Source organism: Poecilia formosa, unplaced genomic scaffold (assembly GCF_000485575.1).
Source record: "Poecilia formosa unplaced genomic scaffold, Poecilia_formosa-5.1.2 Scaffold409, whole genome shotgun sequence".
Classification (NCBI taxonomy): domain Eukaryota; kingdom Metazoa; phylum Chordata; class Actinopteri; order Cyprinodontiformes; family Poeciliidae; genus Poecilia; species Poecilia formosa.
Window position 1 is genome coordinate 375,524 of NW_006800348.1, and position 26,524 is coordinate 402,047.

The 26,524-nt window shown below is 38.2% G+C and overlaps 3 protein-coding genes and 1 long non-coding RNA gene across 5 annotated transcripts; 2 read left to right on the forward strand and 2 right to left on the reverse strand.

Annotated features, from left to right (window-relative positions):
* Positions 1-90: 90 nt before the first annotated feature.
* LOC103155013 (transcription elongation factor 1 homolog) lies at positions 91-5,074 on the reverse strand. The gene is made up of 4 exons (XM_007576533.2): positions 4,967-5,074; positions 4,263-4,385; positions 4,111-4,181; positions 91-2,103 (listed from the first exon to the last, which is right to left on the reverse strand). The coding sequence occupies exons 2-4, from the start codon at positions 4,376-4,378 to the stop codon at positions 2,039-2,041; spliced, it is 252 nt and encodes an 83-aa protein (XP_007576595.1). The 5' UTR covers positions 4,379-4,385; positions 4,967-5,074; the 3' UTR covers positions 91-2,038.
* On the reverse strand, positions 2,691-4,110 carry LOC107833574 (uncharacterized). The gene is made up of 2 exons (XR_001659338.1): positions 4,028-4,110; positions 2,691-2,814 (listed from the first exon to the last, which is right to left on the reverse strand). It is a non-coding gene; the product is annotated as an uncharacterized LOC107833574 (long non-coding RNA).
* Positions 5,075-5,673: 599 nt separating the features above from the next.
* tmem205 (transmembrane protein 205) lies at positions 5,674-8,579 on the forward strand. Its single transcript, XM_007576534.2, has 4 exons — positions 5,674-5,781; positions 7,295-7,401; positions 7,489-7,652; positions 7,737-8,579. The coding sequence occupies exons 2-4, from the start codon at positions 7,302-7,304 to the stop codon at positions 8,037-8,039; spliced, it is 567 nt and encodes a 188-aa protein (XP_007576596.1). The 5' UTR covers positions 5,674-5,781; positions 7,295-7,301; the 3' UTR covers positions 8,040-8,579.
* A 2,209-nt stretch (positions 8,580-10,788) lies between these two features.
* rab3db (RAB3D, member RAS oncogene family, b) lies at positions 10,789-24,104 on the forward strand. Of its 2 annotated transcripts, XM_016663237.1 has the most exons (6): positions 10,789-11,187; positions 17,064-17,300; positions 22,025-22,143; positions 22,378-22,502; positions 23,164-23,395; positions 23,454-24,104. In XM_016663237.1, the coding sequence occupies exons 2-5, from the start codon at positions 17,064-17,066 to the stop codon at positions 23,349-23,351; spliced, it is 669 nt and encodes a 222-aa protein (XP_016518723.1). In that variant the 5' UTR covers positions 10,789-11,187; the 3' UTR covers positions 23,352-23,395; positions 23,454-24,104. The 2 variants fall into 2 exon arrangements, with proteins under 2 accessions (XP_016518723.1, XP_007576597.1); XM_007576535.2 differs by having other exon boundaries at positions 10,790-11,187; positions 23,164-24,104.
* The last annotated feature ends 2,420 nt before the right edge of the window (positions 24,105-26,524 follow it).

Below are 26,524 nucleotides of genomic sequence, written 5' to 3' on the forward strand. Positions count from 1 at the left end.
GTTATTATTTGTAGAAAATACCCACGCTGCAAAAAGTAGAGATATATTGATCTTTGCTATTTATAGTTTTTTTTTTTTTCTTTTTACTGCTTTTTTTTTTAATTCAGATTTTAACTCCTCCTACCCTTAACTTCTCATTGTTGCCTTTCCAAACATGTTTGAACACTGAGAGTAGAATCAGGAAGTTGGTGCTATTGAACTTTGACCCAGCCACATTAAAGGCTCAGCAGGCTGGAAGGAAAGTTTGGGAAGGAAACATCGGAGCCACAGATTGATCTGTAAAACGACAGATGCCGATCCAGCAACGTCGGCCATCAAACGGCGCTGACCTGTGTGGCTCGTTGGCGGCATTCGGGGTTCTGAGGAAGCGTTCGGAATGCTTTTCGGTCACAACTGTTCACCGCTTTCACAGAGGAACACACGTCTGTGTAATGATGTGTAGTTAGAGGTGTGGAGAACATATTTATCAGTAGTTTCTTGTATTGCACGCAAGTCCACTTAAGTCACCCTTTGTTTTGTCAGCAGTTTCCTTCTGTAGTTAATTTAGGCGTTGGTGTTGTTGCTTCACTTGCACTTGAGGTTTTGTGCAGAAAATGGTGGTGGAATGTCACAAGCTACAATTCAGAAATTACAAATTTAGTATCACTACAGTGGTGCCTCAGGTAAACAGTTAAAGAACCGCAACCATTAGCAATTTAGTAAAACCTGCAAATAACTGAGACTCCTCTCAAAAGTTTATAACTAAGGGCGCAACGATTGCAATATTTTGGCCGATCATCGACCATTAAGGAGCCTGACAATTTATTTTTTTTCCCCCTCTAAATGTAGTGACTAAGTTGGCAACAGTAGGGTGACTAATGTGACGTAGTGGCCAGATTTCCGTCTGCGCTCTCGCTGCAGAGAAATGGGGAAAGAGGCTGATTCTTAGACCTTTGCAGATGTAAATAAAACCCAAACGCATGTGCTGATTACCAAAATTAAGTAAATCTGAGTAAACCCCCCACCCCCACATCAAACTGCAACACATGGGGCCAAGCATGAAGAGCAGGTAGTGGGAACAACGTGCCACCATTCTCAAATCTGATTGGCTTACAGACGAGGGCTGAGCATCAGCAACGGCAACTAATGGAAAACTGGGCCTATAGAAATATTTATGATCACTTTATTGTAGGGTTGCAGATGCCACTCATTGTGATGCATTATCCAATTGGTTCAATTAATTGGCTGTATGACTAATGGAAGTACGCCATCTAGTGTCGCTTGCATGACTTATCAATCCACCACTTTTAAAATTGTTTTGCATTTACTGAATTCCAATTTAGTTGTTTTTTTATTATTTTTTTTGGATTGCATTAAACTGAATGTTTTCATGCGGTCGCCACAACAGCACTGATGTGGGTTTTGTTGTAAATAAACAGTTTCACTGTAAATTTCTGTTCCAGGATCGAGGCCAGGATCACTGTGCGCCTTTCCCTAAAAGAAAAACAAAAAACTTTTGTGCAATAAAAACACTTGAAAAAGCCAACTGTGATTTCATTGTTTTAATCATTGTCAGCACCTGAAGGTGTGGAATGCATCACAGTGGCGCGAAAACAGACGATTGTGAAACCACCGGGATAAAAAAGTTGGAAAGTATTTTTTTTTTTTCAGTGCATCACTGATACAGGTTCTACAGAAACAAAAATAAACAGTAAAACACAATTATTAAACTTTGGAACATCAAAATAAAGTAAATGGCTGATTATTTAATGGGGGGATATTTTAAATGGAAAATCTCAAAGACAGTTTGGTCCATTAACAGGAAACATAAAACATTTACCCAAAACAAATGGAGGCTACGTACAAACGTGAAACATGTTTATATTTACATGTGACTGGGAAGTCGCTCCGACCAGAGGAATGTGACTCAGTCAGCAAGTGGAACTAAAAAGAATTTGACACGCTTCAGAGAAAAAGGGAAAAAAAAAACTAAACGTTTGGCTACATGAGGTGAACCCAGAGTGAGTCTCCGATGGAGGTGTGAGTTGTGTGGACATGACTACTGATTGGCCGCTTCGCAGGCGTCGATCCAGTCGCTGTAAACGTCCACGGGTTCAGAAAGATCTGTAGAGGAGTCGCTGAGGAAGAAGATCCTGTTTGTGCTGATTTTTCTCATAACTTGTTTTCTGGAACATTTTCCTTAAAACCTGACATGGTTGGTGTTTTACAGGTGCTTAGCAGCACAGGAGCACCACAAGGCACTGTACTTTCACCATTTCTTTTCACTCTGCACACTTTAAGATCAAAGTGTTTTTGAATTTCAATACTATTAAAGCAATATCAATTTACTATGAAAGATAATAAAATAAGGCATCTGAACAGTTGGTGGTGCTGTTGTGCTGCAGTGAGAAGGCTCTGGGTTGGAATCACTGTCTGGAAACTGTCTGCATGGAGTCTCCATGTTTTCCCCAGGAATGGATTATTACTACAGCCCACAAACCTCACTGTAAAGTTAACTGGTCACTCTGTGACATTTGCGTCCAGTGTGAGCGTCCACTGCTGTAAGACTGTCCAACTGGCTAATTATTTACATGTCTTTGTAATCAAAGACATGTAAAATGCAAGTTCATAAAAGTTGGAATCTGTGAGAAAACAATTACTGTGCCCCAAACTGTCCTTGTGACATTGATATATTTGCAATAGAGCTTTTGTCTGAAATAAGGAAAAACTATTTGAAAAGCTAACATATGCTTTAAGTAGGTAGCTCCTCCAATATTTTATGAACTCTAGTCTTCTAGAAGAACTGCGCTGTACTTTATTTTCTGCACAGTACACCTGTGATTAGGCCTGTCACGATTACAAATTTTGCTGGACAATTGTCTAAAAAATTATTGCGATAAACGATAATATTGTTCCAAGACCTTTTGACACTGATTTAATGGAAATGACTAATAATGCATGCGATTTCCTGCCATAGATGGATACACTTTATTTTCAAAAGAACACATAACACTGGAACTGATAAACTGAATCAGTTCCAGTGTTAATGGATTCTCAGTCTCCATTAACAAAAAACATACTTGAATAAAAACTAAACATAAAGCCAAAGTGGAAATAAATATTACATTCAACCAAAAGAGTGCAGATTATGAAGTCTGTATACTATATTACCCTTCAGTGATCACTAGATTTAAATAGAGAAGATGGGCACATCCGACTACCCAATGCAGTAGATCACACTACACGATTTTTTTTTGCCCCTATTTTCCCCTTAGGACAATCTAAGATCGTTGGCCGATCTAAGATTGTCTCTGGTGATTTCGTAACCGATCATCCTGCAGTGTGATTTAGATCGTTGTGGCCGCGCTGCCTGTTGAATGTGACAGGTAGCCAATCAGAAAAAGCGGATTCTCCTCTGCTGTTTCTGAGGGGAAATTACGGAGGGGAATCCCAAACAGCTGACACGGCAGCAAACATTGGAGATGATATGTGGAAACATTAATGTTTATTTAACATTTCATGCTAAGAACATAGAAATGACAGAGAGGAGTTGGAGCCAAATTGCTACCGCAGTTGATAAACCTGGTAACTTTTCAGCTGCTCTTCGTTAACGTGACATAAATAGGTTATAATGATTTTCATTCAGTCAAGACTTTACGCTGACTCTAGCCACATGCATCACAGGTAGATTCTAGTAAAACACTGATTAATGATTTATGAGTCCATGATTATGTGTCTATGTGGCTGAACACCACACGGCACGATCGAACCGATTGAACTGTTATACGTGGGATTTCTGTCGGCTAATGTGTCTCTCAGGTTTAGGAAATGGGCCGACAACTCGTGTCATGTGCACTGGACATTACACTAAGGAAATGAGGAAGGGAGGGTCAGTGGAGAGCACCGGAGCGGAGCCTTTTTTCATTCAGTGTCATTAAGAGAAAGAAAAAAGGCAGGAAGAGACGATAAAGCCGATAATTAAAATGAGGTCGATAGGTTTAATTTATCGTGCGATTAATTGATTTATTGTTTATCACGACAGTCCTACCTGTGATTGCCACGTTTTATTTTGTAAGTTATGTTACAAAACATATCTTTTTGCACCACCTTTCATTATTAAAAAAAGGATACATGTTATAGGAGTCTGAAACTCCTCCAAGCACACGCTGCACGATATAATTCCCGTGTTCCGAGTTCTCTCCCTGAAAAACAAAATATTGTGAACATATTTTTTGCAATCGGTGTCATTTCAAAAGCAACGTCAGTTCTATCGGGATCCTCACATCTTGACGTCGCAGGACTTCTCGTGGTTGCAGAACGGACACGTGAACTGGGTATCCAGGTTGCCCGTCATCTTCTTTTTGGGTGGTGGCTTTCTCTTGGACTTCCTGCGTCCCATCGTATCCCTGCAGGAGAGACAAACACCACCATGTTAGTGTTCTCATCCATAGCATTTTACTTAGAGAAATTAAATTACTGTAAATATAAAGGCAGGCACACCATACTTTAAAGATTTTATTTAAAAATCCCGAGAGTCTTCACACTGAATCAGATTATCCCTATAAAATGTTTTTTTTTCCCCGACTAAATGTAAATAAATTCAAACACCATCAATACTTTTGCAAATACATTCCTAAAACCTTTGTTTGTTTGTTTTTTTTTTTGTTTTTTTCAGAATTACTGGATATATTTTCTACTAAGTCTACTACACGTTTCTTTACACCAACATAAAGTTAATACGGCTTTTTAAATGTTTGCAAACTCTTCATGTATTTACCAAAGTGAGGAACGACTGAGAAAGATACAACGGCACAGAGATGCTGCAAAGATGTAGCTAGCAGCTGTTAGCATGTTCATGCTAACAGGTAACAGACGTTTGCTTGTAGCGCTTATCAAGCGGACAAAAGCCAGGCTTTAAACGCGCCGAACCTTTATCTCCATGCTTTACCTTTTCACCATTTGACTAATATCGCTACCGTTATCTTACCAAAATGATGACAGCAGCAGAGGATGCTCAGGAGTTCGTTTACCAACCCGTTGCGTATTCAATATCTGTTAGGACGTCGTCCATTGGTCAGGGGAGGCATTACACGGGCTCTGGTTGGTTCCAAACTGTCCAATAGTGGCGCTCCTTCTCTAACACCCGCCTCCTACCGGAATATAGAATAGAATAGAATAGAATAGAATAGAATAGAATAGAATAGAATAGCGTTTTGCACAGAAAAAGGAAAGACTTTTTTATATATCTTTTTTGAAAGAAAAGAGACGTTTTGAAAAAAAAAACAGGACATATACTTGATATGGATATTTCTGTGTAGAAATACATGAAATAATAAAAGAAATGTCTACGTTTTTTATGAAGCGTTTCTCTATTTAATAATAGGTGAAGGATGCTTTTTAGTATAAGCTACCTAAGCTTTAAATTGCATTGTAGACTCTGAAAGAACGATGTTTTTATATTCGGCAAAAATAAAAATAAAAATATATCACAAAGAAAATATTGTGTGAAGTTGTCATTTAAACAGAAGCGGGTGCTATGCTAGTCAGCGGTTTACACACGTGCTACAGTAAATAAAATACCAGTGTAGAGGCTGTGACAATATATGTCAAAAATGAACCAATTAAAAACAGTGTCACGACAAACGGTCGCTTAGCCAAGAATGCGATTGGTCTGTTTCCATGAAAGAGGCGGGGCTATTGATTCCAGAAATTTGACAGAGGAAGTGGCTGTCCCTTTGAACTTTGGTTCTTACTCTTGTTGATAGACGGTGGTTGTCCTTCCTAAAAGCGCTCTGGACTAAGGTAGGCATCGTTTCTTTGGTCATGCTGAACTTATTCCCGCTGTAATTATGTAAAGTAAGTCGTGGATAAAGCTAGTGCAGCTGCGATGCTTATACATGTGTAACTGTGCTAGCTGAGTGGCTAACAGCTCGGTAGCCTTACTTGCACACTTACTTCAGGTTTTTGTTGTTGTTCTTTGCAGTTTAGATTGTTTCTACACCTTCTTCCTCTTCTCCTCCTCAATATATTGTCTTTGCTATGCTTGCATATCATTTTACCACGAATAAAGAGTGGAGTGAAATTACTGTTCTGCCTCCTTCTTATCTCACCCTGAGGTGCTTATCTGGTCTGCTGCATGAGCGAAGTTGAGGCGTCAGTGACGCCCAAGTAATTTCTATCTTTGAGACCATTAGTTTTGCTCAAACATCTCCCGGTTTTTTTTCTGAACATTAAAGATTCTGTTTGGGAAAAGGAAAATAAAAATGTCTTTTGCAACAGATTATAAGGTCTTGTTTTTACAAGTGGGAGCAGCTGATTTATAATTTTAAAAGCTGAAATTATACTTGAACTAAGACCCCAATTCCCAGAGGAGTTGACAAGGAAGCTTCATGGATGGAATGAGGAAGTTTAAACCATCCCTTGGCAGGAGGGAAATAAATTAATTGTTGAATTTTCTTCTGACTTAGAAATTAGAATGTAAAAAGTGTTTGTATTTTCTCAGCAGCCCTAACTGAATGGCTTGTATCAAAATAGTTGCTTCAGCTACATCTACACTTCTTTTGGGGCGTCTCTACCAGTTTGGCATATCAGGAAGAACCTCAGTCAGGTTGGATAGAGAGTATTTGAATATGAACTTTGAAGGTTCACCACATACTCCCAGTTTTATGGACTCTGACTGGACTGTTCTAACACATGAAAATTGTTTTATGTAAATCAAGGCTTAATGAAAAGGCAAACCAATAAACGTGACATAAATTGTAAAACTGTTGAAGAAATAAAGGTATAAATGGATAATTACATAAAGACAAAATTGTACCAATGATTGAAACGAGTACAAGCATTTCAAAATATGTCATAAACACCATACAAATAAATAAATGAGTCAATGGCAGTTTACCTGAATTGTTAAGGACTCGTAAGACAAATGATCAGTATTTTAGGAAGTTTAATAGTTTTGTACAAAAAGTTATCAAAAATAACCAAACTTCACTATGGAGTTCTGTTTTGCGAATTGGTAAGATTAACAAAGTGGGACCTAAAAACAAATGTTAACGATAAAACTAGCAATTGTCGACAAGAGGATCCAAACAACGTGAATGTCAATCAACTCACCACTGAATCTGGTGAATCCATGTCAAGTTTTCATCGACCTTTGGGATGTAAAAGGTTGGCCACGCACAGCCAACGCTTTTAGAACAGCACCCCTAGTGGCTGGAGGAATGAACGGGTTATAGACCTGATGAAGTTGCTTAAATGTGCATCTTTCCTCAGGTTGTGAGAACCACATTTTTCACTATCTGTCTTGTTTGCATAGTGATGCCATGGCAACAGAGGGGGAGCCAACCGACGCGATCAAAGTGTTGCACCTGCTGCTGCTCGCCTTCACCTGGGGCATGCAGGTGTGGGTCTCCTTCATCGGAGGTAAGCGTGGCCCAACCCGGCAGAGGAAGCGAGGCGTGCCACAAGCGTTTCTGGCGGTAACGCTGTTCGGTTTCCCCATGTCCGCAGGTTTCGCTCTGGTGAAGCAGGTGTCGTTGCACACCTTTGGTTTGGTCCAGAGCAAGCTGTTTCCCATCTACTTCTACTGCCTGCTGGGAAGCAACTTCACCAGCCTGGCCGTGTACGCCGTGTACCACCCCAGAGAGCTGCTGGACTGGCACGAAGGCGTGCAGGTGAGCATCAATAACTCCCTCTTTGACGGTAAAAAAAAAAATACTGTTGGTTTGGCATCGTTTTCTCTTCCTCTCGTCGCCCAGATGCTGATGTTCTTCGTGGCGCTGATAACGGCAGGCCTGAACGCCCAGTGGTTCGGCCCAGCGGCCACCGAGGTCATGTTCCAGATGAGGGCGGTGGAGGAGGAGCACGGCCTGGGGAACCAGGTGGGGCTGGGCAGCCAGAGGGAGGACTACGCCAAGCTGAAGGAGCAGGACCCAAAGTACCGGGCCTACAGGAAGACGTTTGGGCGGTACCACGGCCTGTCCAGCCTCTGCAACCTCATCGGCTTCCTCTGCATCACAACTAACCTGGTCTACACCGCTCTCAAGCTGTCCACCATTTAAACACCAGCATTATATAGGCGTCAGGTCCGCAGGCATTCATGCAGTATTCAGTTTCCCACATTTTATTAAAAAACAAAAGTTTTATTGGGATTTTAGTGCGACAAACGAACATAAAAAAGTACTAAAAAGGGAAATGGTATTTCAAATCTACTGGGGACACAATGCAAACGTCAACTAATTATATAGTAAAAAACGATGCAAAAACAAACAAGCGAGACGCTCGGATGTTTAAGAATAAAATACAGTACATTTAATAAAACGAACCCACCGTTGTAAATATTAAACAAAAAGGGGGGAAAACTATTCTTAAAACAGAAAAGTTCCACTAATGTATAAACTCAAGTGATTTAGTTGGGGTTGAACTTCTAACTTCTGAATTTCTAAACAAAATCTTCTCCAATTAGAAGAAGTTATTTATAATAAGCACAGTCCAAAACACTATATCATTCTCCAAGACTGGAGTAAGTTAATTTTTATAGTAAAGTCAACATCAAAACTTCTTATAAGCCCACAAATCACCTTGTATAAAATAAAAAAAAAGACAAATGTTTTGAAGTGGGTTTACAAAAACTTGTTGAAGTTTAATTTCAGGAATATAAGTATTTTTAAACTGCAACATCACCCTGAACACATCATCCCCACAGAGAAACATGGTGGTAGTAGCATCATGTTTTGGGAGTGTTTTCTTTTTTTTATACATATATATATATATATATATATATATATATATATATATATATATATATATTATTTCATAAGTGATCCAGGATGTATTTTTTCAATCACGGCACAGACAGACAGAGATGCGCTGACGCCGTTATGTCGATTTAAGCAGATTATGGAACAAACATGCAGCTGTTGTCTACTTCTGACTTTTACTGAGGAAATGATTCATCCATTATTTTTCTTGTAAAGGATCCATTGATATTTTTGCTTTAACTACATACACCTTGTCTGCTGAACAATCTGTTTAAAACACTGTGGAACAAATTAGAACATCTTTTTGCAGTTGCTCTGTTTATCCAGCAGATGGAGATATTTACCCATAATTTCTCAATCTGTATCTACATTGAAGCTGCATTTCAATTGTAGTGTTGTATGTTATGTAAGAAGTTTTTCAGCTTGAAATTAACACTGTGAATAATGGAATAAATAGAAGATTTATGGATTATTTCCCTCTGTACTTGCAGAATCTGTTAACAATGCTGTCCTTGTATTGTTTTTTTTTTGTTTTTGTTTTTTTTTTTTGCTTTATTTTTTACATTGTTGTATAAATTCAGACTCAAGCAGGCAAGCTGGATTCACTTTTGGTGTCTTTTAATGAAATTACTTGTGATGCACATCGGGTTATGAGAGTATTTTACTGGCTTGCCGCAGGGAAACACTGTTCCCTTCTCACTATCGACACTAATGGCTTGTAATGGAGTCCCTCTTAATATTGAAAGCTTGGACTTCTAGGAAATGGATGAGCTTGCACAAATGTCAATTAATTCCAGTTTGGAGTTGCAAATTTCATTCTAGTAAATATAAAATCTCCCTAAAAATAGATCCATTGTGTTTTCGTCAACGCCATATACCTGAGTAACATGTTACACAGGTAGGTTAGGTTGTGGGAAGCGGTTCGACCTCACATCCTGTGCCTTCTGGGAAACGTTCTCTAATCTGTCAGTAGCAGTGCCATCAGGAAGTAAACTTTGTTTGGCCAGAGAACAAGTTTATCCACTCCTCTCACCTGAGATGGAACGGAGGAGAGATTTCACATGAAATGTTTGCATCTTCAGTGCAGGTTAAATACAAAGGAAACCATTCGATAAAACTTCCTAAATGTGTATGTAGGACAGTTCATGAATCTGTTTTTAAAAGGTTTATGTGAAAATGAAAACATGAGGGAATGTGGCAAGAGAAGGAAGTTTGAAGGACTAGACTGGTAGGAGACAACACAATTTGAGAGATACGAGGAAATAAAAGTTGTAGCCTAATTTGTCTGAGGAGGAAACGGTAAAACCAACAGGCATTCAATCACAGTTATAACAGATTACTGGGTGCACCTCATTGTTTAAAATGGATTTTTCTCCACCGTGAAAAATCAAAAATGCTCTGTTTTAACCCTCCCACGCCGTTAGTACGACGCTCAGGAGCAGCCCTGACAGTATCACGGTTGGATAACGGGAAAGCAGGACGTTGTCCCGTCAGATAGTCAGTTCCTAAAACAACACACACAAAAACTTGTGAAAAAAAAAAAGCGTTAAAAAAACTCATGGGGTTGAAATGAGCCCCATGAGGTCATTTGAACCTCATGGGGGTCATTTGATGTGTGTTTAGGAACATTGTCCAATTGGAACACCTGAATATGTCCAAGTGTAAACCATCTGACCAAAGCTTTTTTTTTTTTAAACTAATGACAATGTCCAATTCTGGTCACAAACCATCTGCTCTATGTGGCTTAAGGTAAACTTTAAGTAGGGCTTCTTCTGACTTTCTTCTTGCCATATTTGTGCGGTTTAAGAGTGACCGTTGTCTTCTTGGCTGCTTGATGAAAGCCAGAGCAAAGGAGGCTGATTACGCTTGACTTTTAACATTTTAATTCTTCAAAACTATGAAAGCCAAGTATCTATGCTCTTCCACTTCAACATTAAAAGCTGTATTAAATGCTTTTAAAGTACAAATAAAATACATTGAGTTTTCACTATCGCTCGAGGACGGAGATACTAGAAGCGTAGCTTGATTGTTGTCGAAGGTGTGCGCGTGCGTGCTGCCAGCGCGCACACTTTCACGCGCCCAGCCCTCCTCTGCTCCGAGCCTCTTCGCCTCGCGCTGCAGCTCGTAGACTCATCCCTCCTAGCAACACCTCTCAGTCGGGACTATCATCCAGAGACGGCGGGCGGCAGCTCTGTAAACACACCGGGAACTTGTCAGCTGCTCCGGGTCAACAAAACAGGAACGATAAAAACAAACAAACAAAAGTAGTGTTCTGTGAAAGGAAGCACGTCGGCTGCTGTTGCTTCTATCACTGGAGCAGGAAGGTGGTTTCTAGGAGCACTTTGCTGGCCAGCTAACTACACCGACACCTTACGGGCCAGGCAGGAGAGAGCAGAAACAAACAGCCGAAAAGGGAACCAAGTAGGGCAGTTCTTTGCTGGGTGAAGAGGTAAGCTTCTTGTATCGGGTGGTGGTTGCTTGCTTCACTCTTCCTTTTCTTTCGGACGCCTTACTATGTAGCATGACTCTTACCGTTTACTTGCAAGAACACTTAATATATATATATTTTTTCCTCTTTTGTCATTTATTGTATATTTACAAAAGGTGGAAGCGCCTTGGAGTCTGTTCCCCTTGTCAATTTTTTTAAAAAAATATATATATTAAAAATCACCTTCTCTTCTTGTTTGAACTCTCCTCCTAATTAAGGAACAGATGTGGCAACTGGCCGAAAATCAATAGTGTCCATTTCCTGTTGGTTGGGTGTGCAAACAGTGCTGCCAGCTGAGGGACCTGGCTGCACCGTCATCAGCCTCCACACACAGCACCGGCCTGTGTTTGTTTTACTGAAACACAGTAATGAGTCATAAAGTTGGCTTCTCTGCATGGAGATCGCTGTTACGATATGACAGCCAGTCGGTGCTGATGTGGGACTCCTTATCAAAGCCATCACTTGTACCGCAGTGGGATCTGTTTAACCAGGTGTTCTGTCAGGTCTATGTCTTTCTCTAGAGATGTCCATTGCATGCAAAAGGAAAGTGTGACTGAGGTTTTCCTAGGGTTCCTGTTAGCTGATTGTAGTATAAAAATAGATCACTTTAAGTTATTCACATATAGCAGTAAGTACATACATATCGCCCCTCTGGGTCCCTGACATAGCGATAATGTGACTGAAGATCCCAGAGTCAGTTTCTAACCTCAGATTTACATTAGCACCTAACAGGGAAAAGCCTCAGGTCACAAAGAAAACAAAGTCATTTCAGCAAGGACTGCACCCACTGCACTTTTCTTGACCAATCACTGAGCTTTAAAAAGCCTGACTTGCCTGTTCCAAATTTGGCCAATGCTGACTTTTTAAAAATGTATTTATTTATTTTTGTCTGTAAAGTCATTAAATGCAGTGACTAAGTTGGCACCAGTGGGTGCCAATGGTCAATTGACAATTGGTGCCAAATTTCTAATGTATAATTCCGTTTTATATATTTATGAATTGGTGCTTGTGCTTTGTCTGTTTTTAACATTGCCTATGTATCTTTATGTTGTTCTGTATGTTCGAAAGCCTGGCTGCAAAACAAATTTCCCCCTTAGGGCAGACAGTAAAGGAACTGAACAATCTCCCAAAAGTAAGGAATTAATTTAGTGCCAATTTATCAAATCATCCGAAAGTTGAATTTGATTTTTAGCTGTTAAAATTATTCAGATTTTAATCTTTATTAGTTTTTAAAAGTAAAACATTGACAGTTTTATTGATTTAATTGAATTTTAATGGAACCAAAGTAAACAGTGAGCCATTTGTCCTTTCAAGCAGAGAAATGTAAGCCTGATATTTACATGTAAAGATTTTTTATTAATTATTATATAAACTGAGTAAAAGTTATGAGGTGCCATAAGAATTGAAGTTTGTATCAACATTTAACTAGTTCAGTGACAGCACAAGTGCTGTCAACTTGCAGCACTATGAAAACTAATATTTGTGAAGTTATTACTATTAGCATCAGTTATTCTCATAAGTTGTGTGCCATGTCCAGCCCACACAGTGTTTATATAGCTCATTATATGAAGTCAACACAGTTAAAGTCAAAAGCTCTCATAAAACTTGAGGTTGTTAAACATTTCTGCTTTAACAAAATTTTAGTGTAACTTGTTTTAGCTAACTTAGCTACAGCGCTAAAGCCAAACCTGTTACAGGCAGCGTTGTTCCACCATATTTAAAAAAAGAAATAGATCATGTGAATTGGTTTTTAGCCTAAAATGTCACTGAAATGCTAATAAAGAATTTAGATGTTTTGTTTGTTTTTTTTAAGAAAAGGTGGCATAAAAACCTTTTAAATAAATGCTAAGTCAAACTTCTCAGGAAGTGTTTTGAGCTGGGACAGTTGTTGCTAGTGGACGGTTGTCAGGAAGGTCCATATGCCACCTTATCAGAATAGATTTCAAAAGTGTTACTAATGTCTTCATTGCAAAGAAATATATTACATTTTTTAACACATAGAACATACTATGAATGAAGATGAAATAATCTCAATAATTTTAAAAAGTTTACTTTTATCTTCAGTTTAATTTATTTCAGTGTGTATTAATTGAAATAAATACATTTTATCTAATTTAGAATTAGTGATGTTAGATATTAGTGATCATAATTGCATGCCTGTTACATTCATTATTGCTTGAGTTGTAACAGCTTATTTTTTTTAGAAGCACAATACCTAGAAAACCTTTTTCAGGGGAAAAATGACTGTGTTCATAGAAGACATGGGCCTGGCTTCCTTTTAAATAATGAGCAAAAGTTGTGAAAGAGTGTTATTTTTACTACAGGCAACAGAGTTTCGCCATCAACCAGCACACAAGACAGCACAAGTCTGTGGGTGTAACAAACAAGAAGCAGAAGATGTTTGAAAGACCGTAGCTGCAAATGTTGATATTCCACTAATGTCCAAACAACACAATTTTGCAGTCGCCGTGTTTCTATTAAATGAGAAATACAGTTAAAATCTCGTGACCCAGTTTGCTCCCACAATGTCATTAATAAACAGGCCGCGCCATCATCCTCATACCACTTCCTGTCGTCTGCTTCGTCTTTCCTGCCAGTAGTAACATCCATTTGGTCACCAAAAATGTTTCCGTTGCAGTTTTGCGAGATAGACTAATTTTGATAAAAACTGAAAAACCACCTCATGCTTGCACCAAAACTTATCAGAAATGTTATGTTTTTTTTTTTTTGTTTGTTTTTTTTGCAATTGGATCATTTATTTTTGTAAGTGCAGTTTACAAGGCTGGGGTGAATACAGCTCTAGAAAGTGAATCCTACCTACATTTAAATTGAAAACAAAATGATCTTTGGCTTTCTGTTTTGTTACTTTCAGATATGCAAGATATTTTTAAGCTAAATAATTGAAAAGATTGTTTATATTTACACTTCAATAGGAAGTTACATGAGCTTAAATTGACTCATTCTGCTTGTGTGGAAGGGAAGGACACTGACCTCATAACTTGCAATTACTTTGCATCTACTTGCATTGATGCGTTGAATGACATGCTTTCTGAAATGTGCAGTCGTGTTTTTTTTTTTATCTCTTTTTAACGTCATAATGCCACCAGATCGTATCTCTATATCTCCGCCTCATGTTGAAAACCTCCATTTAGCCACTTAAAAGTCAAACAAACTGACTGCTCTCACTGCTAATGGGTCTTCCACGCAGCCGAGTCATGCTCTGGTCTCCACGGAGATGCGGTCTCGGTAGACAGAGGCAGGGCTGCGGCGATTGATCAGCCGTGCGCTTGAAAGCGAAGAGACAGCCAACTTGTTGCTCTCCACTTAATACCCAAAAGCCGAGCAGCTGCTCCCCTCCTCCCACTGTTTAGGCAGCTAACAATGAAAGGGCCTGATGGCAGGTAATCTCACATCGGCCCGCAGGAGAGATGGCAGAGATTAACACTTTAAGTAAAGCAGGTGGCAGGGCTTTGTTTATTTAGAGCTCTCAAACTTTTAGATGTCTTATTTTACACATTTTCATCTGTCTCGTATCTGATCCACTATTGAATTTGTATGTTTTTTCCATCTATAAATAACATCTTACTGTATAGTAATAGACTGTATATAATCCCCTCCTTGTGAAAACATAAAACTACTCTGGGACAATGTGATTACATGTGGCCCTTTATCACAGTTCAAAAACAGCCTTAGTTTGGTTTGCCAGTTCAGTTGATGTTGCAATAAAGTAATTAATCGCATGATTAAGTAAACAAGCTTGATAATTTCCATTTGCATGATTTATTGTTTTTCTCTTTTCTCTCTTCCTACCAAAAACTGTGACAAAAGTCTTCAGACCGGCTCATTGGTCTCAGATAGCTGTTTTTTTTGAAGGGCAATTTTGTTTACAGAGGCTTCATAATTCATTTTTTATTGTTGTTTTTGTTCATTTACTGTGAATATTAAAAATGTCTTCCAGTTCAAATGCTAAATGTTCATTAGAATTTAAACTGCATTGATCTCAAGAATGTGTTACCGTGCCATTAGCATTACATTATTTTATTACTTGATAATGGTCTCAAAACAACAATATTATCACTTATCTCAATAATTTCTGGGATAATTTATTGCCCACCAAAATTTGTTATCTTGACAGGCCTAGATGCAGATCTACATTTAAAAACAATTTTAAGGTGAATTTCTCAAAGAACGATACAGTATTTAAAAAAAAAAAATGAAAAAAAGATGTTGCAAGATGCAACATAAGTATTCATCCAGATTTTTGTTTTTAACTTTAATTATTGGTAATTGGAACCAAAAACATCCAGTGGCTTTTACTGAAATGCAAACTTGGACATGCCCATTTAATACACTTGGTAAAGTAAAGCCAGAGTGAGTCACATCCTGTTCTTGTTGCTGACATTAAAATATTGAGTTTATTTAGCAGGTAAAAATCAAAATGTAAAATGGTTGTTGCAGTTATAGTTAAAAAGAAAAAGAAAAAAATGTGGTCCTGATGTAACTTTCAGCATGACATTTGTGGCCCCATGATAAAAGGTTTGGACACCACAGGTTTAAAGGTCTCCATGGTGGCTTTAGTGACATCTGTTGGCAAGTTGTAGAATGCAACAACCTAAATATTACTGACAACGTTTGTGATTTAGAAACTGTTAAAAAATGATAAAACTGTATTACTGAGTGTAACATGTTTGTATCATGCTTTAGATAGTATGAGATTCTCATGGAATGATGACCTAAGAATATAACAAAAAAGTTAGGTAAAAATATATAAAAATATTTAATTGCTCTGGTTGAAAACAGAAAAATGAACAATTATTCTTACTGCTGCTAAAATAATCTAATATATTGATGATTCGAATTTGAATATTGGCGTCCAGAACATTTCTTTATTGTTTTAGTTTTCATGAATTCACCAGTCTCTCCGTTTTTTTATTGTTTTGTTTGTTTTGTTTTTGCAACTTATGAATTCAACCTTCAGATCAACATCAAACCCTATGACGTTTGATAATACACAAGCAATTCAGGTCAATTGATTCTTTTTTTCTTCTATGTATATATTTTGGAAGATGTTTAATCAGGAAAAATATTACAACATTTTTTTTCAAATATTTCCAAAGTAGAACCACAAAATCAGTGATTTTGACAGAAAGAAAATCACAACAAATGGTGAAATCCCGAGGAGACTGATTAATCTAGGTAGAAATATATGATGAATTCTGTCTGGATTAAGAATCAGTTCCCAAAAGGTCTTCCAAACGGACAATAACACACCAAAACAAAGACTTGACTCTGACTCAAGATTTTGGACTCAAGTCTCATGAACAATTAAATATATTAAGGAATTACGTTACAATAAAGATTTCTCTCAAGATTAATTCAGTGCTAAATAACTGTTGGCATTTCCTTACAAAAACTTACCTCAATCTGAATTTGTTATTTAAAAAAAGACTTTTGGTTCTTCTAATAAAAGAACTTCTGATAAATTTTAGTGAGGAATTTGGGATCCTCTCTCAATTATTCGCCACGTCGTCCTTGACCATTTCTTATTTGTACTAAACCATGGAATGTATTTAACATTTCCACTTGACATTGGCAACAAAACTTTTAAGCACAGACTTAGTTTATGGTTTCCTGATGGTCCTGGAACTCGTCAAAGGATTGCTGTGTTAATGTCTTCAGACTTGGACTTGGATAAACTTATGTTCCTCAGTCTGTACTACATCTGTTATTTATAACAATGTTTGCAATAAACTCCGATTTCAGTAAGCATTTCATATTACCATTCGTATTTTTATTAATCCTTTTTTTGGGGTGAATTTGTACTCCCTGCTCTGCAGATGGCATCTACCGACTCGCGGCTCCATCAGCCTCCCTCGCAGAAAGACGCGGCCGACCAAAACTTCGACTACATGTTCAAGCTGCTGATCATCGGCAACAGCAGCGTCGGTAAGACCTCCTTCCTGTTCCGCTACGCCGACGATTCCTTCACCCCCGCCTTCGTCAGCACCGTGGGCATCGACTTCAAGGTCAAAACCGTCTTCCGCAACAACAAGCGGATCAAGTTGCAGATTTGGGTGAGTGGCTGGAGCTGGGATTGAGATGTTATACCACACCAACTGCAGGTTGAACAACTAGCACACTTAGCAGCAATTTGAATGTCTGTAATAAGAATTACTTGAAGTGGAAACCTTTGGGTGCCCGTGTTTGTTTATGTGGATTTGGCCTGTGAGCAAGTTTTTCTCGTCAGTTGTGCAAATGCAGAAGAATGACTTCCTCAAGTTTTCACATTCTTTCTTCCTACTCTTACCTGGCATCTGCTGAGAGTTCCTGGTTGATGCTTGAGGAGATGGTTGTGCTGATTAAGGAGGTGTGGCTCTATTTCAGGTTTCCAGAGTTGCACTTGATGTGACAAAGCTCAGGTTAAGCCCAGGTTAAAAGGAGTTTAAAAAAAAGGACTTGTCAAGTTTTTATTGGTTTATTTTAAATCAATAGTTCAGAACCTTGAGGTCATGTTTAAACACGACTTTACAAAGAGTGAAGACAATGACACTTTCAATTTTTTGATTAGGATTCAGATATTTTATCATCATACCAGCTCATGTTTCCATATTTGTGGTGGGAAATTCAGACTCTGCATAAATCCAGATATAAATCCAGATGGGTTTGTCCCAGGGTCTGATTGTACAGTTTGAGCGGGGCCCAGACCTAAAGGGACCTCTGCAGTCTCAAAACGTCACAGCAGTTTATGCAAACACTAGTTTATAAACCTTTACGACATTGTCACGTTTGCATTGGGTGGTTATTTATACAGAACCTGTCAGTCATTTACACTAACAATGGAGGCAGGAGACAGTATGCCACCAAATCATCTTCCTGTGAAAAAGCTGAAAGAAGCAAAGGGATTGTAAAAATCTACTTAAAAGTGTTAAATTAAAATTTTTTATACTTTTTTTTTTTTCACCACCTAACGCAGATGTAGTGACAGTTCCGAGGTTCGTATAAAATAGCATTTGCATTACAGTGTGTTGTGTTTTGGAGATTTGAGATGGTTCTTTGGTACTTTGGCCACTGTGGCTCTATGGCTAGAGTAGTCGTCTTGTGATCGGAAGGTTGTAGGTTCAATTCCAGCTTCCTCCTGCCACATGTCGATGTGCCCCTGGGCAAGGCATTCAACCCTAAATTGCCTACCGAGCTGCGTATTGGTGTATAAATGTGTGAGTGCAAATGGGTGAATTGTGGCACGTTTAGTGGTCAAAAATGATCGGATAAAGCACTATATAAGTTCAGTCCATTCTACCGTCTTAAATTTATGTTTCTAAAATTAAGGCCTTAAAATATTTTTAATTAATTTTAAAAGTAAGTTGTCCTTAAGTACGTTAATCGCAGGTCTTACATTTTAATCTAAGACCTATTTAATTTAGTATATTCTATTTTTTTTTCCTTTGGGCGCAATTTTCTGTCAGAAAAAAGTGAGTCACACACAAACATCTTCATTGCATACTGTGACTATTAGAAAACCTTTGCCAACTAGCTGGCTAGATTTTTGTGTTTATCATGGGTAAGTGCAATTTTGCTTTATTGTATTTTGTATGTTTCTTTGGAAATCTGGAATTTAATTCCTAAAAGTCTTAAAATGTCTTAAATTTGAGTTGATAAAACTAGCAATGAAGGAAATTGGTAGCAATTTATGGGGTTTGTTCCTACTTTTCATGGATACCAGAGCAGAATACTCACAGGACAGACAGATAACTGCAGCAGCCGACACAGTCCCTTTCTCTGGGATTATTTCAGTATCCTTTTAACAAAAAATACTATGTATAGCAAAGAATCAGTAACAAAATATTTTTTTCTCTGAACCTATTGTGTTCAGATTTCCTTTTTTTGTCTGAACTAATTTTCCATCTTTCCTCTCCAGTACTAGTCTCAGGTAATGTCTGCTCCTTACAGGAACCAGCCAATCCTATTGGCAAGTCAAACAGATGATTCATTTGAACTAACAATCTGTGAGCCACTGTACGGTACACAAACAGTGTGCAACATTAATCAGCAGCACACACCAAAACACACATCCAGTCGCCTACCTGGCCAAACATTTGGCTCTCATACTCTGTGTGTAATATTGGTGTACTATCTAGAAAAGAGCGTCTGCTGAAGTAGTTAAAGAACTTGAACTTGTGGACTACAACCAGAAGACCTGAGCGGTCTGGAAAGCTGTTCCAACAACAATCATTGTCTTTTGTGTGTTTAACATGACAAGATGCTAAAAAAAGTTCTAGATGTTTGAACACCTTTGGAATGCCATGAGCTTTTTTTTACCAAAGTGACCAGAAAACTGTGCGTGGCTGCCTGGTCTTTGTGGAGTCACTAACTGTGCTGCTAAATGACAAAGAAACCTGGTATTTCCTAAACCCAGGAAGCAGAGGAAGTAGCCTATCAGCATCTGACTGGGACACAATGGAGATACATTGCAGTGCCAGTATAGCAGTGTGTATAAGGGGTGTGGAAGCAGCAGGGATGTCTTAAGTTTGGGTCCTCATTCGCAGTTAATCATCAGCTCTGTAAAAATGTCCTCACCGTTAATTATTTCAGCCCTCATTTTACAAAGATTTCATTATATCCCTCAGAACAGGCGAAGTGTACTCACTTACATCCCATCATTTCGTCAAACGTGTCACTGATCTGACAGTAAACACACAAACACACCTTTCATATACACTTTGCATAAGCACACCCAGACATATGGTGAGTGTGTGTTACCCCAGTGGATGTGCTTTGCTGCTTCTTTGTCGGCAGCCAAAATAAACACAGGTGACGCATGTTTGAGGATCAGGGTCCCAGTGACGTCCGACTGCCTGGCTGTGCAGGAGCCTGATTTAAACTGCTTCACACACTCGGGTCCTGTCTGCTGTTGTGGTTTGTTTTGTAGCAACCCTCAATACGCTCTGTTTGGTTAGCCATCACATCTTGCTGGCTAATATTTGATTCTTTCTGCATGGCTGAGATAGCGAGAGAGCTAAAGTGACTCTTGTTTCACTAAAACCAGATTCTGGGGGGATAAAGGGAGAATTCAACAGTTTCCATACAATGTGCTGCTCTGTCCTATGCATTATGTAGAGAGATGAGATGTGAGGCCGCCACCCTGTAATGGAACATTCATAACCCTTATTAGCTTCTGGTTACCTCCACAACCTGCTCCGTTTCAAAGTGAACAGACAAACACCAGAGCCCTGATGCAAACCGAGGAGTCTGGAATGTTACTGGGCTGAAACGATTAATCAGATTAATCATCATTAATCGTGATGATCAGATTAATCGTGATTAATTAGAATAATCGTGACTAATTGGATTAATCCCGATTAATCGGAATAATCATGATTAATTGCAACTAATTGTGATTAATTGATTGTTGAAATAATTGTCAATCAAATTAGTAATTGATTAATCATTAATTGGAGTATACAAGATAAAAAAGTCAATTTGTTGAAAGAACAACATAATCAGAGAAGTAATTAAGCCAAAACTGTTCAAAAATACATTTTACATCTGAGATTAGAAAAAAATAAAACACTTGTCTGTAAATCTGCTCTAGTCAAAACTCAAGTGTTATTTGTGACACATTGAAAGTTTGTGGTTGAAACATGACACAAAGTAAAAATGGGTTGTTTGTTTTTTGTTTTAACTATGTTTTGTTTTTATCATGTTAAGCACTTTAAGCTGCCTTCGTGTTGAAGCATACTCTACAGATAAACTTGACTCGACATGAAGGTGTTGTCACTGTTAGCACTCTGTTGACTGAGAAGCTTTAGCTGTTCAGTTTTTATAGAATAATTAAAGGCTTCTGTGAAGAAGGGTGCATGAAGATGAAGGGTTGTGTAAAAGATTAGACAGGGGTTTTTTTTCCATTTCCAAGAACAAAATAGTAAAAATATAGTTGTATGCTTCCACAATACTTGCAAAAAAAATTGTGTTTTGCAAAGACGTTTCTCGGATATAGTCATTTCAAGTTTTAAATCGTTATAAGGCTAACGTTGAAATGCACCAGCGGCCTGTAGCAGATGAAGGCAACTATAACGTTGACCACACCGCCCCCTTGTGGTCTAACATTATACATACTTCATCACACATGAAAGCATTGGTTCTTCTGATTTGTTGACCAATAACAGAGTTGAGCAGTAACTAGTTACATTTACTTAAGTAATCTTTGGGGGGAAAAAATTACTTTTAGGAGCATTTTGACTACGCTGTAGTTTTTACTTTTAATTGAGTAACTTTATTATGAAGAATCGCTACGATTACTACCCACTCTGAGTAACTTCACTGAGTGAAGAACAAGATTGTTTTAGTCAAAAATTCGCCAGACAGACACATACCTGCAGTTTTTGTTAGTTTCATAAGTTTTATTTTGAAAGAAACTGATTTGGGGAAAAATGTTTCTTTTACCAAATTTTTTTTTGTTACTTATGAATTATTGTCATTTTCATCTTTAAAATACCTAAATTTCCACTCAACTTTATATTTTGGTCCTTCTGGTTTTGTAACTTTTAAATATTAAATGATAATTTGATTACTTACTCAATACTTGAGTCACCCTTTTTGCAAAATACTTTATTACTCTTACTTGAGTCATTTCTTGTTTGGCTCCTTTTTACTTTTACTTGAGTAAAAACATGTTGAAGTACTACTACTCTTACTGGAGTACATTTTTTGGGTACTGTACTCATCTCAGACCAGAATAAACACAGCCTGACTTTGAAGATTGATTGTTTCTGATGGTGTTTCTGTGTTCATGTCCCCACAGGACACAGCAGGACAGGAGCGCTACCGTACCATCACCACAGCGTACTACAGAGGAGCCATGGGCTTCCTGCTCATGTATGACGTCTCTAACCAGGATTCCTTCGGTGCGGTGCAGGACTGGTGAGAAAACAAGTCTTTTTGTTTTACTTTCTCAAAAGCGTTCATCCTGTGAACGACTAGTACCTGTTGTAAATGTAAGCTCTCAGTCCTTTATTTTGGATTTATCTGTTCCTCGAGTTTCTTTAATATTTCCCACATTTGCTGAAATGTTCTTCTGCTAAATGTTCTTCCTCTTTTCTTATTTGCATCTGAATAACTCCGGTGGCTGTTTACTAGTGGGATCTTGTCTTTCAGGGCGACACAGATCAAGACCTACTCATGGGACAACACTCAGGTCATCCTGGTCGGTAACAAGTGTGACCTTGAGGATGAAAGGGTCATAGCCACAGAGGACGGCCAGCAGCTGGCTGAGGAGCTCGGTAATAACTGCAGTAACACATTATTATTTATTAGTAGAGCATTGTTTTACAGCACCTTGAGAAAACACAGGTCCATACTCACCCCAAAAGACTGGTAGTTGTCATTAGCTGTGCTTCTGTTGACCATATCATTGCACAAATTGGATTTACAAAAATACATTTGCTTAATGGAAACATGGTAACTTTGAAAACATTTTACATTTTTCACAAAAACTGCAATGGAAACACTTCTTTCATTTCATATGGGTCACGTGATCAACAACAAGAAGGAAAAGACAAAGAAGAAGACAGGATGTGGTTTGTTTATAATGACTTATTGCGTGAACAAACTAATTCCTGTGTGATTTTAATTGTATCTGTTGTGTTTCTTCCCAATGTCATCAGAATATTGACAGTTTTGCGCACATTTGCAATGGAAACTCGGCTAGTGTAGGAAGAGGTGGTTCTACAAAGATATTGTCATGCATGTCACACGTCTTCATTTTTTATTTGCAAGAGATATGCCACTACTTTGTAGCCCTGGGAGGTGGTTTTCTTTCATCACATGAGGGGAAAAAAACCTCCAGATATGAACAACAACATAAAACACGGAGCACATGGAATGTGAAAAAACTTAGTATGGGTAGTTTGTTTTTAAGGCATTTCTGCTGCTTGCTCCCAGGCTTCCGTTTCTTTGAGGCCAGCGCCAAGGACAACATCAACGTCAAGCAGGTGTTTGAGTGTCTAGTCGACGTCATCTGTGACAAGATGAACAAGACCATAGAGGAAGAGAACAACCTCACAGCCAATCACTTGAACCCCCAGGGCTTTAAAGACTCTTCAGAAAGCAACGGTGCCTGCGCCTGCTAAGCAACGGGCCTTTTTAGAATGTCTCCACACACACACACACACACACACACACACACACACACACACACACACACACACACACACACACACACACACACACATACACTAATATGAAGAACAACTTCCACTCTGTGCCTGGACTGTGGAAAAGGCTACAGAGGCAGTTAGCTAAATGGCTAACTGGCTAAGTGGCTACCTGAGACGATCTTGGTTTGGCCTCTCCAATAGGGCTGTTGTTTCCCGTCAAATGAAGCGTTTCTTTCTATCTGTTCTTTTTCTTATAACTTATAACTGTGTTCTAAAGCCTCTCCAAGTTTAAACGTCCTGGGCCAATAAGCATTTAATATTTCCAGTGCCTGCTTTGTGGATTTGGTTTTCTAACCATCAGGAAACCACCACATACCAATGTAATGATTGACACATCCAACAACACTTGTACCACATTAAGATATTTGCTATACATTTTATTTAATATATATTTTACATTATAGGAAAAAAAAAAAAGAAACCTCATCATGTACCAAAGTCACTTTACCTTATGGATTTTAACATCTGCCAATATAAGATTTGCATTGATTTCATGAACCTGTATCTGTTTTTTTTGTTTGTTTGTTTGTTTTTTTTGTTTGTTTTTTTTGCACAAAGTGTGGAGCAAATACAATAACTGTACAGATGTAGATAAATCTGTTGGCACCTATGGTAAAGCTGAGTATGAAAAATTAAATAAAATCTTTTATCACAGCAAAAATCCAACCTACTCTTTTAGAAAATGTTTTCAATGAAGAAAGGGAAGAAAATTAAAAAAAAAATTAATCTAAAAAATTAAGCAATAGAAACAGGATCTAGCCCAACATTCATTTGCTGTATTTTCATAGCTGTATTTAGGAAAGTTTTAATACAACAAATAAAAGCAGGTTTGGGTGCACCATGGTGGACTTTATCATAAGTCAACGACTTGATGTGCTTCGTGGAAAAGATGACCACTCTGTGTAGCATTTTTAAAAAATTCAAGTAGATTTTAATTAGAAAGTCTCAGTTTTCTCCCGATTTATTTTATTTTTGTGGTCTGCGGGGCCGCACAAAGTCAGCCTAGGAGCCGCAAATGGTCTCCTGGCCCCACTTTGAACACCCAACTCTGGCTGATTGTAAAAACATTAGATTTACTGTACAGACATCCACTAGTCACCTCCCCATGTATGAACCTGGCAGTCACATGACCTGCTTCGTGTCCTCAGTCGTCCAGCTGCCATGCTTTCTTCAAGGCCGTGTGTCTCAGACACATCATGTTGCTGCTGCTCTTAAAATACTTGAGGAAAACAAATCTGTATTTGCATTAACTGAGTACTAATGTGTTAAATTATCTTGTTATTGGCATAATTACTGTCCTCTAAAAGTGAAACAGTCGGTGTGTGTGAGCTCAGATAAACTCACACACACACTCATCAGTCAAGGCCTCTTGTCTTTTCTTCCTCTTTACTTTTAGAACTTCATTTATGTTTGAAGAAAATTAAGTTAATCTTTTCATATGTTTACCACAATAAAACAACTTTTTCCTTCACCGCATTAATGACTTTCCTCTTTCTGAATCTATATATATATAAATATATATACATTATATATAAAAAATGGAAGGAAATTAAAGTTTCCCTTTGATTGGATAATTTCAGGTCAGTAGTTGCAGTGTACCATGTGACTAAACTGTTATCACTGTGCTGGCCACTAACTGTCACTATGAACCAGATGTGTGATGATAAGCCGTGTTTGAGCGGCTCTTCCCTTCAAGCAGTGGTCAGTCCACATGCTGCTAACATGAGCCTGGAGCCAAACGTGTTCCATCAGTATAATGATATAATGCTCATATCATATAATGCACAGCTAATGCCAAAATGTTATCTGGTCACTGAGCTTTGATGGAATATATATATGTAAAAATAACATTTGAAACACTAGCTGTGTTTCCATTAACCACAGACACTGAAATTAAGAAACTAAATGTGCTTAATGAAAACTTGGGGGGGAAAAAAAAACAAAACAAAACATTTTATCATAAGACGAAGTGTTTTTTTTTATTTTGGGCCAAAATGAAATAGATGTATTTTGCAAAACTACAATAGAAACAATTTTTCGCTTTCACTTGATCAACAGCCCGATTTTACTGCTGGTAAAACGACGAAGACGACGACAGGAAGTAGAAGGAGGGTGATGGTATGATTCTTTCGGACAATGAGCTGCACGGTTCATGAAAAGTTGTGTGTCATTCGAACAAGTTTAATCCATACACTGAGAATGACACTGCAACTGAAAAAAAGATTTGATTTGTAATTGAATTAAGTTTGTCAAACTTAAATCGCCAACTACAATTTCCCCAAAACGTCGCATTCCGCTCCAAAGTACAGACCTTGTCCCTTCGATGTCTCCTCTGATGGCGGATATGTGCCAGCGCCAGTGGTTATATGTATTATGAATATTGTAGTTTTCGTCTGTTGTCGCCATGAATTATTTTTAATGACTTATCGTGTGAAAAAGCTTAGTCACATGTGGTTTCGACTTCATTTCTCATTCATATTTTGAAACCTGTTTTTTGAACTTACTAATTTGTTTGATCTGAAATATTTAACCAAAAAGAAAACATAAACAGTAAATGTCTCTAAAGCGAGGAAATACTTTCTCACAACATGCATGGAAATCTAGAATCTAGATTTCCATGTAGATTCTAGATCATTACCATCTCTGGGAGTTTCCAGCCTGTTTTCTATAAACCGGTCCTGAAGCATGTGCTGCAGCCTGGCTAAACCCAGGGCAGCAGCAAATCGAATGTGATTTATGACCACAGATTTTTAGCTCTCTGTCCTTACCATGAAGTCCCGGTTTTCATATTTTTATCTGAAATAGCAGAGAAAACCACAGTAATTCAGGTTTCCTCTTCCTGTCAGCACAGAAACAACTAGACTACCTTTCCTGCACGGCCGGGGACTCAAGTCATTTTGAACCAATTCCACCAAAGAACTTCTCTTAAACTTCAACCTAACTTTCATGTAAAATGTGGATTTGAGCATTAAGTCCAAAGTTCTGCTGGATGTTGTCATAGCTACAACTTCAGCTTTTTGTTTACATCAGGTGATGTAAAGATGCCCTGAATGGCATTGGATGGGGATGGGCTGCTACGCCTCCAC